General features: G+C 36.9%; 1 protein-coding gene and 2 long non-coding RNA genes across 6 annotated transcripts; 2 read left to right on the forward strand and 1 right to left on the reverse strand.

The window, feature by feature from the left end:
* Positions 1-3,011: 3,011 nt before the first annotated feature.
* On the forward strand, positions 3,012-19,227 carry LOC129755365 (ras-related protein Rab-8A-like). The gene is made up of 5 exons (XM_055751816.1): positions 3,012-3,833; positions 17,319-17,379; positions 17,456-17,660; positions 17,728-17,868; positions 17,938-19,227. Exons 1-5 carry the CDS (start codon positions 3,710-3,712, stop codon positions 18,031-18,033), a joined length of 627 nt encoding a protein of 208 aa, XP_055607791.1. The 5' UTR covers positions 3,012-3,709; the 3' UTR covers positions 18,034-19,227.
* Positions 8,774-9,539, forward strand: LOC129755369 (uncharacterized). The gene is made up of 2 exons (XR_008739245.1): positions 8,774-8,999; positions 9,093-9,539. It is a non-coding gene; the product is annotated as an uncharacterized LOC129755369 (long non-coding RNA).
* On the reverse strand, positions 8,843-10,345 carry LOC129755368 (uncharacterized). 4 transcript variants are annotated; one of them, XR_008739243.1, is made up of 3 exons: positions 10,055-10,345; positions 9,529-9,998; positions 8,843-9,227 (listed from the first exon to the last, which is right to left on the reverse strand). It is a non-coding gene; the product is annotated as an uncharacterized LOC129755368 (long non-coding RNA). The 4 variants fall into 4 exon arrangements; XR_008739241.1 differs by having other exon boundaries at positions 8,845-9,227; positions 9,529-9,989; XR_008739244.1 differs by having other exon boundaries at positions 8,854-9,227; positions 9,529-9,732; positions 9,794-10,345.
* Positions 19,228-21,297: the final 2,070 nt, after the last annotated feature.

Here is a 21,297-nt window from a genome sequence, read left to right on the forward strand (position 1 = left end):
TCATTTCGTTTTATCACCCCATCAGAAGCAAGCAACTCACGAAGACACTTCAGCTAGTGTATACCTATTTGCGCTAAGTACAGTAAACCGTCGCATTTCATAAAACGACCTGCCTGCCTGGGTCCGAGCCGAATATATGAGGACAAGACACAATAAGTAGCAAAAAAGCACGGTGTTACGATGTATGGTGCACACACTGCTACTAGCGAGGGGGTTCTTTCTTTTCTTGTCCTCCAGCCAGAGCCAGGGTGCTGGAAGCAGTTTGTCAGCCAGCAGATAGAGTCAAGTGATTCCAATAGGAGTAGAAAACTAACCATCGTCGAACGTTCCAACTACTGGACAATGATCGTCTGTCTTGCTACAGATAGAATACGCAACATCCCGATTAACGGGATTTCTGGAGTTTGTTATCAAAAAATTACCACATCATCCGTCATCATGTAAGTTTAGGAAGAAGATAGGATCCCATCCATCCCATCAGAATTGTAGCGTAATATGACTTCTGCTATTCACCTAGTGGATTTTTTTGTTCCGACTTTCTTCTAAAATGTTTTTTTTTGTTATTTTGCTATTCTGCAACAACGAATAGTCGCATTCTTAGGGGTTTCTTCTTTCCACTCTTTGTGCCATTGGGTATCCTTCATGGCAATAGTGACACAATTTCTTCGAGGAACCCTTTTCAACTTTTTTCTTGTCCCATTCCGGAACAATCGAACGCACTAACCTTTGCCCTTAGAAAACCCATCCACTCACAGGACACAGTTAAACGCGCAATTCAGGGAACATCCTCGACAATCAATCGCGACATTATTATTGTAAAGGTAGTAAATTAGTAGTTCAACGCAAAAGAAAACGCAGTAAAAATACTAAAAACTTCTTGCACTCGACGACGATTCGCGGAATGACTGGTGGAATGAAATTCCTGCTGCTGATGGCCTGACGACGGTGAAAAGAAAACTGCTGATACTGCTACGGACGGGCCAATGATGAATGACTACTAATGGTGCTCTTTCTTTCTGTTCCGTGCCAGCAAACGGCTTCCGCTCCGTTGTGTGATCTCTTTTTGGCGTTCGCAAAACCCTGCTGCGCCACTGCTGAAAAATTTAAATACACAAAGCCCCGTTCGATTCGATCGGACATCTCGCTTCGCACACTTGTCGCGTCGTTTCGCACACGGAACGTCATCATCGCCCGCGAGCACGATGATGATTTCAATCAACAGTGGTGAATATGGAAGCGAACGGGAAAAATGGCTGCGATCGAATTATTTACTTAGAGGAAGCAGTGGCGTGTTTATGAATATTATTACAAAAATAATTATTAAATATATCAAATATTGAGTTTAAATTTACAAATTTGAACAGAAATCTACAATTTTTCTTTAAATTTTAAGGAAAAATTGTAGATTTCTCTTCAAATTTGTAAATTTAAACTCAATATTTGTACCTAACATTTAATAGGAAATTTAACGGAAAACCTTTTTATGCCATTTGCCACCATCTAAGAGCACTAAACAATTTCTCGTTTAAGTTAAAAGTTGTTAAAAGCCCATTCACACTTCAAGTGAAAATGAACTCGAAAAATCTTATTTCGTCAATAACTCAACAACGTGACGAAACTAGGTTTTGTAACATAGTGGAATATGGTTGAAATTAATATGAAATTCCAGCAGGACTCGTTCCTTATAACCTGATAGAACTGTTTTTATTCCAATTCTCCAGCCATTACGAAATTTTCGCGATGAAAACTGTGGGAAACGGTACACTGTAAATTTTTGCCTCGATTTCCAGCAAAAAATTGCTGGAAACGTTCAGCAATCCAAATTTTTATTGGAAACCAGCAATCAGTTTTTGAATTGCTGGATTTTTCAGCATTCGATTGATTACTTGTCATTTTTGCTGAAAAATCAGCAACCGGTTTTCAAATTGCTGGACCTTCTAGCAATTGATTTAGTTTGCTGGAAAATCAGCAATCGTCAAATTGGAGTCTGTTTGTTTCCGTACGCTGAAGCAAGGTGAGACTCTATTTTATGAAAATTGGTTAGATTAATAAAATTATTTAATTTTCCTCTACATTCTAGCAACAAGATATCAAGTCAAGGGTGTGTTTTCATTGGACAGGACGTAGATATTCTATAAAAGATTCTAATCAAAACTATTCTTACATGTGGCGGATGATCAACACTTTGGCACAAAGCTGCCTCCTCAAAGCCGGTGTTATAGAATATTGAAAAAAATATCGTGTTCTTGTTCTGGGAATAAATGAATATATCCCATTATTAAAAGTTGGAAGAAAATAATTGTTTTTATTGCTTATTTTATATACAGCCAGTAATCAAAATTTAAATTTGAATTGAAATATAAATTTGATACTAAATACAGCTGGTTGTGTTGAAAGAAATAGCTGGTGTCTAGCAATCAAGATTGCTGATTTTCCAGCAATTTGAATTGCTGGTAATGGATGAAAGGATGGCTGGCTGTGATAAAAGCAGTTCAAGAAAGTTTTATTATTCATTTCTTGATAATCTTGTTTGGAATCAGAATTTGAGGTTGATAATCTGTTTTTTATTTTATTTTGAAAGCGGAAAATTATCTCCTGATTTGATAACAAATTTGAAAATGATGATTTTACGGCGTGTTGTAAACTGATTATTTTGGTGATGCATAATTTTTTTTTTGTTAGATGTCAAAATCACCTACCAATGCTTTTGCATACAGTTTGTTTTATTTTCGAACGCCAGCATCGATAGAAAAAATCACTTCGATAGAAAAAATCAATTTACGAACAGGTCGTTAAATAGCCAAAGAGTTGTAATTAAATGTATACAGGTAATTTGTAACGGCACGTTCGAATTTTCCAATATGATTGGGCTCACAGGATGCAGCCACTTTTTGCACACGCGTCAAAAATGTGAAACCCACCACAACCTTTTCCCTTTTACGGGACCCCGAGTTCACCACTTTTAATCGCGAAGGATGTCAATTCGAAAAAGAAGAGTCAAATTTTGACCATCATCGCATCGCAGCAGGGCCTTCTTCATCCAGCCAATCAGCCCAGTCACATACAAAATCACATTCGTCGCGTTTTATGTGGAAGGCAGCCATCAGTGAGTGGAAGATTACCCTTAAATCGGAGAAAGGGGAAAATCCGTCTGGCATTCAATAATTCCGTCGTTTCCGTCTCCCCGTAGAGTGTCGTGTCCGTATTAAGTGTTCCTTTTTTGGTTCGGTAGCCCCCGGGAATCGATTGGGAAAACTGGCGTTTGGTTCTATACTAGAGAGTGGTGCAGTCTCAGTCGAAAATCAAACAGAAGAAAAATCTCCAAGGCGGTGTAATCTTTTTTTTTCGTTCCTTTTGAGTTGGTGATATTTCTTGCGTTCACGGAACGATAATCGCAAAAAACAAAGACGTGTTGTGCAAGTTTTTCTGTTTTATAATTTGGTTTGTTAGTGTCGTTTATCGAGCCAGTTGCGGGAATCTCGGATTACTACGGATCATAGTAACGGGAGTGGTCACCAGCAAGCAGCGTAGGGGTTTCTGGCTGTGTAAAAATAGAGCAGGAGAAACCTGTCTTGTCGTCGTCGATTGGTGTCACTGCCCTCTGAGAAATCAGCCACAGCAAAGAAGAGAAAGAAAACGGCGCTAGCCATCCATCCATCCATCTATAGGGGCCTGGTGAGCGATCCTAGAGGACAATCCACGAGCCGAGATGGCCAAAACATACGACTATCTGTTTAAGCTATTGCTGATCGGTGATTCCGGTGTCGGCAAGACCTGCATCCTGTTCCGTTTCTCCGAGGATGCCTTCAATACGACCTTCATCAGCACAATCGGTGAGTCATAATATATGTAGTGCCTTTATCGTTAATCGTCTTTTTCTAGGAGACGTTGACGAGATTTTTTTCCACTGGTGGCTCGCACTTGAAATGAGTAATAGTAATCGCAAACGTTGCATTCTTCCGATATCATTTTCAAAAAACAGTTTAAAAGTGTTACTCCATTGCACTGGGGCCCGGTCAAATTGGCAAGCGAAAGTGGCCTCTATGTTCTCTGTTTTGTCTCTCAGCCTGGCCTGGCCTAGGCTAGCCTATGTCTGTTTGGTATGTGCAACCTTTAGCGGACGGATTCGTCCAACGGGTGGCCTTTTATGATACGAAAATGATTCAAAATCGAAACCGATTATACAGTGAGCGAAACAAGAATAGTACCACTATGTGTTTTGCTTGTTAAAATATGAATGGATGAAAAAAAATTAAAATTTTCTTCTATAATTTGTTTTAAATTGTTTAATGGATAAATCTAGCTTTTTTTGGATGATGCAATTGGCGTTGAGGACCAAAAATATGAAAAAAGTGCGAAATAAGAATAGTATCACTTATGTTTTTCTATAAAAATCAAGATTTTTTCTTGAAATTTTCTGAGTTAAAGTTAATAAACATGCTTCTAAAAACTATTTGACTAGTTTACAGTATTTCTAGACGTTTTTAATTGATGTTCTTCTTTAATTTTCCAAATTTTCAAAATTCAGTCAATATAAAGGAACGTAAATATTTGGTGACAAAAATCCTGTAGTGTTAGTTTAAAAATCACCAAAAGATCTTCCGACTGTTTAGCATGACAGATTGCCTTGTTGTCGAAAAAATATTCGGCTTATAACGGGATAGTTTTAATCCACAAGGAAAAAATTAAAACAAAGACAAACTGATTTTGGAAGATTTTTGCGTCCCAAACTCGATGTTTATATCAGATTTTTTTCTCATTTCTTATTTTCTGGCATTTAGTCATTTCAAAACTTATCAGCTTAGAGTGAAATCGATCAATGATAATTAATTGATAAAGTAACTAACCTACATGAACAACAAAAAATGTGTTAAATCTTTTCATTATCCTTTATTCATTCAACGATACAGATTATAGAGAAGAATGCCACAAAGTGGCCAATTCCCGGAAAAAACAATACAGATTTTTTCTCGATAATCTTGTTCCGAAAATACAACAATAAATTTAACATTTTTCTTTTGCTTTCGCTTGCTTTTGCTAGCATCGCAAAAAGAAGGTTTGTTTTGATAATTATTTGATACTGAAAATTTTGATCTTTTTCACAACTTTGTTGAACGTTGAAAAGCATTTTCACTCGTGCATTATCATAAAAATATCCAAGATTGATTTTGGTTCAAAATGTTTTTAAAACTCCCGCATTCTACAAAATGGGGGAAATACTTACTTCTTTAATTTTTTCTCCCAGAAGTCATGGTAAATTACTCACAGTCTTCATCGAAATGGATCTTTAATTGATAATTTTGCTGAAAAGAGCACAAATTTTTTCAATGAATTTTTGCCAACCAAAATTTATACCGGAAACAAGAGCTGATAAAAAAATCCAAATTTGCATTTAGTGCTCCTAAATAAGTCGAAATCAGTTTTCAAATTCTTTGCACCTCGGAAAATGTGAATTTTGTTTACTTGTGTTATAGTTTTGAATGTAGATTTTGGGTTCTAGTGATGGATTTGAATCTCTATCGCGAACACCAATTCCTTCATATTGAAACAGCTTTTATAAATACTTTTTTGTTCCTTTTTGGCTCTTAAAACCCATAGGGAACGCAAAAGTTATAACACGTAATCACTTCTTTCGATTTATTGTTGCTGGAATCTCTTGTGTTTCAACACATTAGCTGAAATTTAGAAATCTTAAGAAGATTTTTTAAAATTTTAACTCTTACTATGAATGTGTATGTACTTAACATTCGATTTCTGTTTGGCAGTACTTGCATTTATGGTCATCCGTAATGTGAATGTTTGATGTGATACATTTCAAATAAAAATTTAATAAAATCGGATCTAAAATTTAAATTTTTGTTTTTAAATTTCATAACATTAGTTATTTATTTTAAGTTTATAAATTATATTAGAATGATGGAAAATTGAGGGTGGAAAAAACTCGTGAAAGACAATCTTTGCTGTGATTCAGAATCTGAATTTTTATTTGCAATAAGTCATAAATTCCTTGTAAACGCAAGTGAGAATAGCAATGCTTTAGATTTTAGAATTAAGTTAGCATTAGACATCTGATATGACTATATAAAGTTTATAAATTCTCAATAAACCAGCTGTAAACAAAAAAAAAATAGAGTTTAAAATTCAAATTTATATTTCAATTTCAGATATGTATAAGCTTTTTTATCTTTAAGTAAAGTTTTATTAGAATGAATTTACCTGCTTCTGAATTGATATATTTCATGCGGTATCATGCGGTATCAACACTTGTTTTTGATTACGATTGAATTTGTTTAGTAAAAGACAAAAAGATAGATAAGAAAGTTAGAATTGAAATCATACGTTTCTTAAGGGGGGAGTAGGGTCTAACTCTTAAAAAAAATCGATTTTTTTATTTTCTTCTTGTAAAACATTTTAAGAATGTTGTGTAAAATTTTCAAGTCAATTGAAGCAAAACTGTAGAAATTATAGGCCTTTATCTCCTCCTATCTAATACTGCAAGAAAGCAAGAGCAGAAACTTCAAACGCGTTTTTCTCGAAAGCACATTTTTAAAGTCCGTGGACATCGTTATTTGAAAACTACTTCACCGATTCTTTTCAAATTTGGAACATATTTTCTACATATAAAATACCAGACCCCAACGTTTTTCTTTTTTTTTTTACTTTGGGGAGATTTTGAAAAATCTTAGTTTTTACTTCAAACAGCCACAAAAATTTCATTAAAAAAATTTAAGTTAAATAAAAACGTTGGGGTCCAGAAAAACATCTATTAAAACTATTTTTCTCTGATTTTTTGACTTCAGATGATTCTGTGCTGAGATACAGTGTCCAACGCAAATCCTGTTTTCTAAAAGGCATCCTCGAAAGTGCTTGATCACCGGCTCATTTTTCAATATTTTTCTACGAAAAAATTACTAAATGTTCTTTTAACAATGCTTTGTATAATGCAAAAAATTCGAATACATTTGTTAGAACGATAGCTCTAAAAAAAATTCGTGAAAATGGTGTTTTTTTTATCCGTTAGACCCTACTCCCCCCTTAATGTTAAAATATAAAAAAAATATTCATCAATGATTTCAAGAAATACCTACTCTAACTTTTTCATTAAATCTCTTTTTTATCTTTGCACACTTTTTTCAGTCATGTATTGATTTATTTTTTTACCACAGAAGCAAAATCATGATATTTTACACAAACTAACCTGGAAAAAGCAATTGGAATCTGGTTGGAACCTTTTCATGAGTAGGCATCTCGAAGAGTTTGATCTCTTAAATCCGGTTTTAACATAAATTTATTGGTGCATCAGAACACACCTGTAATATTGCGTAAAAACCGGATGCACAGATCATTATTAGATCTTTGTAACTGATCATTATTAGTTATTATTATACTTGGTTTCCACTAGTCAGACAACACTTTTTGCCTGCCGGAAATGGATTTTTAGCATTATTCATGGAGTCTGCATTCAGTTATCCCAAATAACCATAAACTTTTTACCATATTTAAGATCAAGGGTTGCACTCCGATGGTTGGATTGAACTTCGTGTGGATCCTTATACTCCGGACTCCTTATACTTCTTTACATGAGAGTTTTGGGGGTTAAACCCCTCCCATGAAAGTCCGAAGATTCCAAGTGAAATTTTGTACTTAACATAAAATTTGAATTTTCTAATCAAATTTTGATGAACTACGTAAATGATTCAAGAGTAACAATAGTGTAACAATCTTGACTCCAAAACTTCGAAATCTCATTCCAGGACCACAATTTTACAACAGTGTTTCAAAAAATTGCTCACTTGTTGATAGTAATTGAGTCCCAAGTATTGAATACCAATAAAGTGAGACTAACTCACCAGATTGTACGGATTTGGACCAGATTTTCACACTCTATTTGCAAAATTATACGAAAATTTCAATTGAGTCCTTAGAATCATGTATTTTGTCTCCAAATCATTTTTTTAATCGAATTTTATTAAAAAAACATAAACGATTTTTTACATGCCTGATTTTTATGACTCTGAATCGCCTGATGTTTTTCGAAAAAATTAAAAACAGTATTCCGTGTGTGATTTTATTGTGTGATTTTGGTGGTCTTCAAAACTCGACCTTATATCATAGTGTCCTTAAAAATGATTGTTTTGAAACAAATATAACTAATTTTTCTAAAACGGTATTTAAAAATTTGATAATTTCGATAGCGCTGCCTTGAACAGTACTGTTCGTAACAAATGGCAAAGTTTATGGAAGAGAATCTTTACAGAAAAAAGGAAACACAAGAAGACATGAGGTCTTCAATCTTCCTAATATTGCGATTCTAATCTTAAGGTTACTATTATTTTGCGCTGTACTGTAGATCCCTCGGCGCTCCATATGAAGTTGTCTACTACATCAGCTGTCCCCAACAAGTTGAGTCGAATATTGCTGGTACAAAATTGTACCTTCACGATGTAGCTACCTTTACTACTTTTGGGTTTAGATACAGTACACACACATTGTGATCTGTATCGAGTTTAGTCCGTCTTTTGGAATGTGATACATATTAACCAAACTTTCTATAACAACTTACTGTTCCGTTTTCATATAAAATCAATATCATTCCGGATTAAATTCCAATCTTTTTAATCTGTCACACTTTTGAAGCAACCTTTTATCGTGTCCAGTGTGATTGTGATTGTACTTGGATAGAGCCTGGTGGGTGATAGATGGTTTTCGTGTTTTTGTTCCTCCACACGGTAAACAAAGTTACTCTGTTCTGTATAAAAATCCATACAGAATCGAGAAAAGTGTCTCCACTTAGTTTTATGTTTGGGCGCTTTACACAGAGCGTGAGCAAAAAGCTTTTACACATTCGAAAGCTTCCAGCCAGTTAGTCAATTCTGTATATTTTGACATGGGGATGCCCATGCATTTTGGAAATTACGCTGCAAAAGTAGAGTTGGAAGGAATTTCTTCAAAAAAATAAAATCTTATCAACATTTAACTTTTTATTCATATCGTTCAAGGTAATAATTGGAACGATTTAATCACAAATCAATAACATTGCGGTGTCTGCCTGACGGGCGATATTAAAAGGCTTCCTTTTCTTTGGTTGTCAGTTGCAGTTCCTTGGGGCCGATCGTTGCCGAAGATAATCATCTTTAAGGGGTTATTTCTAAGCCGGCTCGGTTCTGTTCTGGAGCTCGTCAGTCTCCAGCTTTCGGTACGGATTTGCTTCCGTTCGATGCAGCCACCTGTGTATGATAGTTAAAAAAGAAGTATGTAGTATACATGGAAAAAGGATTGAAATTGTAATATTTTTCATAACAAAGTAATCAGTTATGTAATCAAATTCAAAATTGTTAAATTATGTTTAAAACAAATCTAAGATAGATTAACTCGAAATTAAATTAAACACTGATCTCAAAACCTTAACCATAGAGGGTGCTGAACTGAAAACCAAAAACTAAGATTTTCAACCAAATAGGAAACATCATGCACAGAGCAGGATTAGAATGAATTAATTCATGTAAAAATATATCAAATAAAACAAACCTGTTTCATCATGCCAGTTGATATTTTTTTGTTTTGACCCTCCAGAAAACTGTCACCCAGATGATGGTTCCCGTCGCTGTAAGGGATTTTCTGCGGGATCCGTTTCCAAGTGCTTTAGTGGTGGCTGCTCCGATTAGATGATAAGCACATCTCTTTTGGTTCCCTTCTTCCTATTCGGAGACTTTCTGCGCTCATTGTGAGGTACTTAAATAGACAAATTTAGGTTACCCATTATAATTTCCCTATAGAAAATTCAGTTACATACAATTTTTGAAGAAAAAAAAAGAACGTACCGCTGTGGTCCGCAATAATTAAAAAAAAACTCGGACCTCCCGATGCACTCTATCAACTTTCCCGAGTCATCGCGCAACTGTCCATTTTCGAAGCTTTGATTACTCTTGATGGCCTCTTCCGGGTGCGGTAAAGGTCGATTATGGGAAACAACGGTGTGGACAATATTCCTGAAATAACTTACATAGTAAGGTCAAACAATAAAGTAAAATGGTTAAATTATGAGAATACATACCTTTTGTAAGCTATTTATGATGATTTCGACGTAAAAAAGATGAAAAATTGAAGTCATCGTGACACACTATGCGTGTCTAAAAATTGTTTTGCTTTGACATCCCCGCCCTAAGCTTTCCAATAACAGCAAACTTTTTATACAGAGCATGAATAATCGACATTTAGTTCGTTTATGTATATTGGCAACCCAAAACTACTCAAAATTGAATTGGGGAAATACAAATTTTGAGCAACAACCGATTAGTTATAGTGATGGTGTAATCGCAACACATTTTATGAATAAGTCAATTTTTCCGTGCATAACCTCATCCTCCCACTGCTGGCTGACTGACTGCTACTGAAATAGCGAAGGTTGATTGAAACGAAAACATGACTCATGCCGAATAAACCTAAGTTGGTACAATACAGTGTACCACCAAGGACGTTTGTGTACCATCCACCTGTTCTACGTGGTTGATGAATGTTTTTCGCTAATTTTCCGGTGTCATTTTCGCTTTCGATATGCTTCTCGCGGGAAATGTTTCCCGCTCGGACTAGTCCCGGCTCTAAGTTTCCAGCACATGGTAGATTTAGCTAAGTTCGTTGTCAAACCCGTTTAAAAAAAAAAATTTTATTATTATGACTCATTAAAACTAAATGAAATGTGCAATTTAGAATTATATAATCGTGATGATCAAAAGGATTTTTTGATGGGTTAATTAAGCATTCCATGATTATTCCTCTCGTATCTGGGCCGGTCAAACCAAAGTGGTAGTCTCTAAAAACCTGGAATAATGAGGATATTCGATTCAAAAAATTTCAATGCAAAATCCGTACAAGTCCGGCATCATTAAATAAATCTTCAAATCTAGAGAATAAAGAAAGAGAAGAAAACATTTGAAATATTTCGAAAATCATCAGCAACATTTAATCATGGGTGGCCAACATTTTCATCAAAATTGCCTGAATTTGAAGCTAGCGGACAGCAGAAATTGAATTTTTTTATGCACATTTCGCATCATGGATCCGCCTGTGGGATCTTACTGTACATCGCAAAAGAAAACGTTTGCATAGATGCGGGGGTCTTCAATAGTCAAACAACAATTGGCCAGCAGGTCATAAGGTTTTGAATCTTAACACTCCTGAATATATGCATACATTTTTTCCATACCTACCTACCCAAGGGTCCAGCGCCGATTATCCGAAGTATAGCATAGGGTGACTATACACATCTTGCATGGGTTGATACACTAGGTACAACTTATAATCAAGCCCAACATACACTGCCGGCCAAAAGTTTGGGATCACCCGCTAAAAAACATGCAAATTTTGATCGTTCATATATCAGTCGTCTTAGTCATCATATTGCAAATCTTCTGATGTCATTTGAAAGATAATGAGCAATAGCTATTTCGGAGGTATTTTGCCCAGAAATAATATTTCAGTTTTGCACCTAAAACCTAACCTAAAGTTAGAATATTTCCAAAATATCGCACTCAATATTCAAAGCCGATCATCGCGGGATAGGGTGGACCAAATTTCAAAATTTGAGGTGCATTAGAATCCTTATTCTATACTTCTCAAAACACAATCAAAAAATTTTGTGCAAAAATTTAAGAATATACTTTTAATTAATAAATAGACACCTAAGTTATCGTTCAAAAGTTTGGGATTACCCCTAGTATGGTGTATCGGCAAAAAGTCTGGGATCATTCTTTTGAAAACATGCAAATTTATCTCATTCATATCTTTCTCATCTAACATCGTATTGCAGATCTAAAGGGTTCATTTGAAAGCTTAGAAATTGATGTTTTTCATAAATTCATCCAAAAATTATATTTTAAATCGATAACCATAAAAAATTCAGAATCATAAGGGTGAATTTAAAAAAACAATTAATTTCAGGTAAATTTTTTAATGGTTATCACTTAATAACTTAATAACTTTTAATGGGGTTGCATTAGAATGGTCTGATCACGTGAAGTACTTGGGACTCTCACTTGATCGGAATCTTACTTTTAAAAATCACATTGAAGATATTCGATCTAAATGTAATAAATACACTAAATTTCTTTATTCTCTCATCAACAGGAAATCCAAGTTGTGTTTGCGAAATAAGATGCTTATCTACAAACAGGTGTTCCGACCATCGAAAATGTATGCAGTTCCGATTTGGTCTAGCTGCTGCGTGACAAGGAAGAAAGCCATACACAGGATTCAGCACAAAGTTCTGAAAATGATTTTACGGCTTCCACTTTGGCACAGCACCGGAGATCTTCATCGGATTGAGGGCATTGAATCGATCGAAGAGATGGTCAAAAAAATCATCTCTAACTTCAGAGGGAAATCTTTACAATTAAGTTAGTTTTTAGGATTTAGGATTAAGTTTATAAATTTTTTTTGCTCTACAGGATATTCTCCTGTATATCAAATACTTTATTGGTATAGCAAATTTAAATCTGTATCCAGAAAATACGCATTTGAAAGAAATGCTAAATCATATTTCGAAAAAAGTAGAGATTTGTAAGAGGAAATGTAAGAGTACTTACTATGAAAATATTTTGAGCAATACATCTGATTCAAAACTATGAAAAAAAAAAAAATAAACTCTGTACTAGGAAGGTCGAAGACTAAATCCGACATCTTTTTAAAAGTGGATAATACCGTCGAGGAAAACCAACATGAAGTTTGTATTACATTTAACAATTACTTTACCAGCAATCTCTCGCAAGCACTATTACTAGAGACCCTGATTTTTACACTTTCTCGCATATTAACCGGGTTTCTAACTCATTGTTTCTGCGGCCTGCTTCAGTTAACGAGGTCACTGTTGCCATTGAATCTTTGGAAAACAAAAAAGGTTGTTGTCCAAACAATATCTAGCCACAAGTATTTAAAAATCACAATATACATTTTGCCAAAATTCTTGCGGAATGCTTCAACAAAATCATAGAGACAGGAGTTTATCCTGAATGTAAGCAGAATGAACAGCTTTGAAAACAACGTTTTTTATCATTTACAATACGGTTTTAAATCAGGATCCAGCACGCTTACAGCTATCTGCGAGCTGATGGATTCTGTCATTCAAGAAATAGACATATCACCTTTTAGCGGTATTTTATGGAGAATGGAGCGTAAAAGCATTTGTTCCACGTCATGTTTTACTGAAATTTTATTTTGCCTTTATACACTCCCGTCTATATTATTTGATAGCGGTTTGGAGCGCCATTTTCTCTCCTCTCTCGTTAACAAACCCTCCAGAATCGTTGCATTAAAACAATCTATAATCTTTCCCGTCTTTACTCAACCTATTTACTTTATTCCGATAGATCTTATAACATATTACCTCTCTCTATACTGTACGATTTACAAACAGTAATTTACTTATTCGATAATCTGCACTCGTCTAACCATAACCAAAACTTGATATTTAATGCGGGCCGAAGAGTTCATAATACCCGTCCAGCTCACCAGCACAGCTTCTACTTGTCTTAGTCAGTGTCGAATTTCTTTCATTGGCCCTACGAAGTTCAACAGCCTTTCAGAAGATATAAAAAACAGTTCCAATAGAAACATTTTAAAGATCAAACTAATACAATACTTCAAAGTAAACCTAAATCAATAACCAACCACTAATTTAGCAATTTTTAATTTTGATAATTTTCTTAGCAGTGAATTTAGTCCTAATAATTTAGTTTTAGTTTTTATTCTCAATTCTTATAAATATATAATTAATTTTTAAATAATTAAAATGGATCTCTTCAAAGGAATATTCTTCCACTGAGATTCATTGAGTAAAATTCATACTTCCTCGTAGTAAATAATATTTTTCTTGTTATTTTCTTGTTTGCTACCAGACATGCTGAGAACAGTTAGCGTCCATTACCAGGTGGCTCAAATGAGCTTTTTGGTATGGGGGAGTGTGGTGGGCCGCTAAGTATTAAAAAAAATCAAATAAACAATGTTTAGAATTTACCAGTGATTGAATTTTGCTGAGCATGAGTTGATCAACCATCTCTCGCTCAACGCTTTACTCGGAAGCAAAGGTTGCTTTGAGGCAGCGAAAACGACAAAACCGATGATGTATACGCTCTCAACATGGCCGCCTTCATGAAGCAATATACATTCGAGGCAGCGAATCCAAAAAACCAAACGAATGGCTCTCAGGCTGATGTCATGCTGGAGCAACTAGCAACGCGACCTACAACGCAACGTTCACACGACTAACCAGCTCTCATTTGATCTCCATGGAAATCGCGCAGACCTGTCATACTGGTCGCTTTGTGTAGCGCGACCAATCTGATGCCAATGTGTTTAGTAGCGCGACTAGTAGGAAATCCAATAGGAACATTGTTTTTTCTCGATTTGAAGCAGTGATTCCGGGTTTTAAGCACAATAGTACGAAGATCTGTCCGAACTTGTGATAATAAACTAAAAACTATCTTAATCGGCGAGAAAATTTTCATGAATTCTTAGTTTCGGCAAAAAAAACAAGGAATTTTGTCGGTTCAAATTTCGGCATTCTTGCAATCCGGGTCGTGATTTGATGAGTTTTTGATGGCTCCGGAAAGAAAGGAGACGATTCAAAGCATTATCAGATGTAGAGAAGTGATGATTTGTAGGGAATTTCAAAGTGACAGGTCGCGCCAGCATGACATACCAATGCAATGCAACGCAATCTTATTGGAACGTTGCGTTGCGTTGCGTTGCTAATTGTTTCAGCATGACATCAGCCTCACTCATCTCCTGTCACAACCTTGAGGGAACCGAATTCAAAAGGCAGAGCAAACCCGAGTCTCTTCGTTTGTGCCTGGATCGAATGCGTGAGGTTTTTCTGCTATTGCTATTATTGCACAGCAACCGCACACAGGCAGCTAGTTTTTTCATTTCTTTTTCTTCCCCCCTCTTTCACCATACGTTGCGGGCCGTGCAACGCAATAAGTTCGGTTGTTTTTGTTGTTGCCTCAACCTTTGCGGTCGGCTCGAGTTATTCAAATTCAACAACGTAAATGAGTGCCTCGTCTTCTTCATGCATCATGTAGCAACCGAACGTTGAGAGAGTTCGTTCGGGGCAGCAAACGGATAGTGTCTCTCAGAGCAGATCCTCCTCATGGAGGGAGGTTTGAATGAATGTATATGTATCGTCTCCTGTATAGCTATGCGAGGCCTCAAAGTGTGTATATTGAATGCCTCTGATGAGAAAATTGGTGAGGATTTCAATCACTGGAATTTACTGAATCAAAGAGTTGGACTGATCATAATTGATCTGAACACTTAATTTACTTTAATAATGTAACTTAAATGTAATGATTAAAAGACTAATAAAGACATATTAAAAAAAGCCCAACATAAGATGTCAAAATGAGTACCTGGATTCAATACCCATTTCAAGTGTTGCTATTGAGAATCAGTGTGGTACCACAATGCACACCGCGGCAAGTCAATGTCACCATATAGGGATAGTCTGGACAGCTGAACGAACTTTTCAGGCGCAGAGAACTCATACGATTCTACACCCACAATTCAGCCTCTGTGCCGATGGCGGCATCATTGGTACAAGAAGATAACGCGACCGGTGCTGATTCGATTTGCTCCCACCGGCATTAACCTCCCAAGTTAACCTAATTGCGTATGTCTGAAAGAAACAAAATAAAAACGAATTCACGTCCTTCCCTATCGCATCACAAGTACGAAGAAGGATAGAAATAAATACCGGCCAACACCAGGCAGCCAGCGAACCGAGAACTGTGCGTGTGTAGCAAAACCAACAACAAAAATATTCCTTCAATTCAATCCGCCGGCAAACAACCACGGTAGAGCTGTGCGTGTGTATGTAGTAAAAGCAACAACAAAAACATTGCTTCAATTCAATCCGCCGGCTAAGCTGTGCGTGTGTAGCAAAAGCAACAACAAAAATATTTCTTCCACCGGCCAAGCTGCGTATATGGCTTTGGCAACTGTGTATATGTAGCGTGTGTATGTAATAGCAGGAAGTAAGCAAAGCACAGTTCTAAGGCTGATGTCATGCTGAAGCAACTAGCAACGCAACGCAACGCAACGTTCCAATAAGATTGCGTTGCAACGCATTGGTATGTCATGCTGGCGCGACCTGTGACTTTGAAATTCCCTACAAATCATCACTTCTCTACATCTGATAATGCTTTGAATCGTCTACTTTCTTTCGGGAGCCATCAAAAACTCATCAAATCACGACCCGGATAGCAAGAATGCCAAAATTTGAACCGACAAAATTCCTTGTTTTTTTGCCGGAACTAAGAATTCATGAAAATTTTCTCGCCGATTAAGATATTTTTTAGTTTATTATCACAAGTTCGGACAGATCTTCGTACTATTGTGCTTAAAACCCGGAATCACTGCTTCAAATCGAGAAAAAACAATATTCCTATTGGATTTCCTACTAGTCGCGCTACAAAACACATTGGCATCAGATTGGTCGCGCTATACAAAGCGACCAGTATGACAGGTCTGCGCGATTTCCATGGAGATCAAATGAGAGCTGGTTAGTCGTGTGAACGTTGCGTTGCTAGTTGCTTTAGCATGACATCAGCCTAATTCAATGGGTTTCCCGTTCCTTCACTCCCGTTCCCTTTCCCGTTTCCATCACAAGACAAAGGAATGCATTGAAAGAAGGCCAAACGCCGGGAAGCCGAATCCATTCTTGTTTCCACACCACTGTTCTTAGACTGTTCCGTCTGTCGGCAGTTTCCACGCTCAGGATTTAAGCTGTTCTACGTATGGCTCCAACCGGTGATCGTCGTATCGGCATCCGGCTTGCTTTTCACGCCGTCTGACACGCGCAACTCCCAGTCGCCTCAGGCCCACAGGCCGATCCATGATGTGAAATTTTAGTAAAGAAATTCAGTTTCTGCGGACTATTTTGATGAAAATCATGGCCATTCATGATTTAAATAGTTTCTTTTAGATTTAAAAATGAATTTCAAGGAATTCTAGGATACATCAAGATTCTAAGATAGAAGAAAACGAGAATACTGTCGTAAGCTTTATATACACGGAATTAGTGCCTGCCAACGCTGAAACACTGCTTTCTGAATAAAAATACATATTTGATTTTTGAGATGGATTGTAGAAGTGGCCTTTTGAAATATATGGAGTATTTCATTTTCTTAGGCTGAAACTTCAAGAAAGCCCGTAGGCAATAATAGGCATTGACTTCACCAGCACATTTAATCGAATAAACTAGTACCACATGTTCTTTCAGAATTATCCATATAATTATTGTAATTTTTGCTTCTTCTTAATTCCAGGAATTGATTTCAAAATTCGGACAATTGAACTGGACGGCAAGAAGATTAAACTACAGATCTGGTAAGTAAACCTGAGTTAAACTTTTTTAGTTTTATGTCTCTAAGTGTCTTTCCAACACCAACACTCCCCTCCACAGGGACACAGCCGGCCAGGAGCGGTTCCGAACGATCACGACCGCCTACTATCGGGGGGCAATGGGCATCATGCTGGTCTACGACATCACCCAGGAAAAGTCGTTCGAGAACATCAAAAATTGGATCCGGAATATCGAGGAAAACGCCTCGGCCGACGTCGAGAAGATGCTGCTGGGGAACAAATGCGAGCTGAACGAGAAACGACAGGTGGGTTTATCTCTCTTCAGTGAAGATGGAAGATTTTTTAAACGTTTTTCCATTGTGACTTCCTTAGGTGACCCGAGATCGAGGGGAACAGCTAGCGGTCGAATATGGCATCAAATTCATGGAAACGTCGGCAAAAGCTAGCATCAATGTGGACGAAGCATTCTTCACCCTTGCCAGAGATATTAAATGCAAAATGGAAAAGCGAATGGTAAGTTTAAAGTGGCCTTCCGGTTTAAAAATGTTGTTACCTTATTCAAATCCAATTTTGTCTCCACAGGAAGCGAACAACCCGCCCAAGAGTGGCCACCAGCTGAAAGCGTCAGAACAACCCCGGAAGGCACCGAGTTGGTTATCGAAGTGCAATCTATTTTGACCTTGTAATAGTCCTATAAATTATTGTAACTTTTTTATATAACATACTAAATAATTATAATAACGATTACTGTAATATTATTAAAATTATACAATACTTGTGTAGGAACGAAGGAAAAAAAACGGCAAAAACACTAAGTGAAAAACAGACACACAGGCATACACGGGAAACAAAAAAAATAAAAACTCATAAAAAAAACTATTGCAGAAACCAGTTTGAAAATTACGGACGCCAATTTCCAACAATTGTTCCAACTATTGGCACTTCGATGTTCTGCGATCGAACCCAATCCACTACTACTGACGAAAACCCACTTGATCGAATATTTTAGAGAGCGCATGCATGTAAAGGTTCAGGGAACCAACTTGAGTGATTTCGTTTTTGTATCTTTGTTATTAACTTATTCCACTATCACACGGAGTGCGCACCGTACGCTACGATTCACTCATAACGAAACAATAGAAATAGTAATGCGAACAGGTAATATGTAAAAATCAGGTGTGATTAGAGGTTTAAATAAATTTCAACACAACACACAATAGAAACCGTAAACAAAATTCTTCGGTGAGATTGAAGAATGTCTTTGGAATGTCAATTTTTCTATTGTAGACGATAACAGAGTTACCGCAAAGGCGCGTTCGTTTTCAGCTCAAATTTCATCCGAGAGACCTTTCCTAGAGAAGTTTCTTAACTACATATTCCATTTCTTTCCTCATAGAACACTATTCTTTGCTTTCTACAAACAAGAGAAAAATACAAACAACATGTGATTAACTGTCCCCTGATAAAAAAGGTTGTTTCCATTTGTGATTTCATCATTAATCGATTTGTCATTTCAAGTCTAACTGCTACCTACTTATTATACATACTGGGTAGAACGAAAAAAAAACTTCATGAATTATTTGAATGAAACAATAGTTTTTAAAGTGATCAGCTGCTGATGGGTGATGCAGACAAAAATATTTAAAAATAAAGCCGTTTCAGGATCCAGGGTGTAACTCGTTTAGTAGGTACTAGTTCTTCTACTACTGCTACAACCTACCTACAAGTGTCGTATTTATGTAATGGTCAAATAAATCAACTCTATGTGGATGAATAAAAAACGGCTACGGTGGACGAACGAATAAATAGAATGATATGGAACAAGGTTTTGAAATAAATTAGGAAGATTTTTCTTCTCGTGCAAAAACAGGACTCGCAGCAGTTTCACTCAAAATCCGAACTATGATTGATGATTTTAATTTGAATGTATTATGAACTCGTAATTATCTCCAGATTTTTCGCTACAAATGTGGTGGAAAGTGGTCAATTACCTTTTATCTATCTCCTCACTAAACATCCTTCCTTAAAAGCTATAATGTCACTCGCTAACGGTGGCTCCAGAGATACCCCACTTGTCGAAAGAACTAACACCCTACTAGTCAAGCTTACCGGTAAACCCCTCCCCTCTGTCTGTACAAAAAACGGTCCATCAATTAAATATTTGAATGACACTAATCCAAAAGTAGATCTGAGCCTAGGCAGAGTAATCAAAGCCGGCAAAGCTTCAGCAATCATCCTGCCGCACTTTTGCCAACTTGTTAAAAACAAATACTCAGAAACTATCTACACATCTATACCGATGGCTCTAGAACGGCTGATGGAAAATTGGGTTGTGGCATACATGACGGAATCTGCAATAGAAGTCTGCCCCTTCCAGGCCAACGCTCCGTCTTTAGTTCAGAAGCCTAGCCTATGTTGATGCCGTTCAGAAATCTACCACAGACACCGGCACTTTTCTGATTCGCCCAGTGCTCTGTCTGCATTGGCAGCCGGCAACCCAAAACACCCCTGGATTCAATCTATTTCTCCGGCATTTCAGGTAACGAATCAGCCGATCGACTTGCCTCAGCCGGCTCCAAAACGACTCCTCCCTCGATTCTCATTCCGCAATCCGACGCTAGTTGAACAATTAAAAACCAGATACTGGTAGCCTGGGAAATCGAATGGGCTTCGAACAATCGCTAATTTTTTTTTTAACAAATGGTTTTGTTGTAATCTAGAAATCTTGAAATAAAACCCGGCTTGGACGGATTAATTTTATTATACGACTTGCTTTATTGAATGACAGTTAGCAACCCTCATTTACTTCGATTGCTTGGTTTTTTTTAATAAAAGATCTCAAAACTACCACATCTCCCTTTCTTTTAAGATTGAAATAAAAGTAAATTGATCAGTCTTGTGCGGCAGCTCCCCAAAATGATTTGCTCGCCTACAACATCGGGACCTCCAACACCTGTAGACACGACAAAGGCATGCTGCATTTATAAAACGATTGTTGTCAATTCTATCCTGGTTTCCAAATTGTTTGTTCTGCGAGAAGAAATCCTTTTCCAACAGAATAAGATTCACTGAATCTACAGGGGTCGCAGAAACCGATATCGGTCTGCTAGTTTAAATGTTTGTTGTGGGAACGGAATCTGACGCTTTTTAATTTGGTAAGCGAAAGATAGTCCCCTTCATCACAGCAGCTTAAGTTGTCCCTCGGATCCGGACTGCGTTGTTTCTGGTGGAAATCGGTAAACGAAACCTCTGTCTTTTCGGTTGTCTTTTCTAAGGAAGTTCCTCGGTGTAGCTGATCGTATAAACCGCTTCGAATGCGACGTCGGATCTGATTTTAATATTCTCGCTGCGAGCCAATCACGTTTCGCTTGTTGTTGCCGCTTTATCTACGTTAATTAAATTGAACGTTATAAGTCAATGATCAGCTTTCTCGAAAACCGTCAGTGATTTCGACTTTGCTCGAAATCGGTTTGCCATGGCAATCGAGATGACCCGGAGCTGGGGCACGGTCCAAAGCTTTTTGGTTGAACTAGGGTAAACCGGAACGGCTGCTGAACTCCTACCGCACACACAAGAATCATTCGGAATATCCGCGTTATCAGCTTCCAGATATCTAGGTCGGTACAACCGACGGCTTTTCTTCGGGCCTTTCTTGAGCGCTAGCCGTTCCTGATATTCCTATCGAAACATTTTAGCTAAAAAGTAGAACGAGTATGTTACCAATTATTTTTCTTCGGGAAAGTTACCAAGTCTTTTAAGAAACCAATCCGGGTTCTGACATCTGAGAAGACCGCCATTTGGACGTACGTAGCTTGCTTGATGGATATCATTTGAAGTAACGAGCACTTAAACGTGTTTCTAAAGCTGCTTACGTGCTTTCATGGAATAAACAGCTTTCTTGTTGATTAAAAATAATAATTACTATTTTTTTATTTGCCAGCC

This window comes from Uranotaenia lowii, chromosome 3 (genome assembly GCF_029784155.1).
Source record: "Uranotaenia lowii strain MFRU-FL chromosome 3, ASM2978415v1, whole genome shotgun sequence".
Classification (NCBI taxonomy): Eukaryota; Metazoa; Arthropoda; class Insecta; order Diptera; family Culicidae; genus Uranotaenia; species Uranotaenia lowii.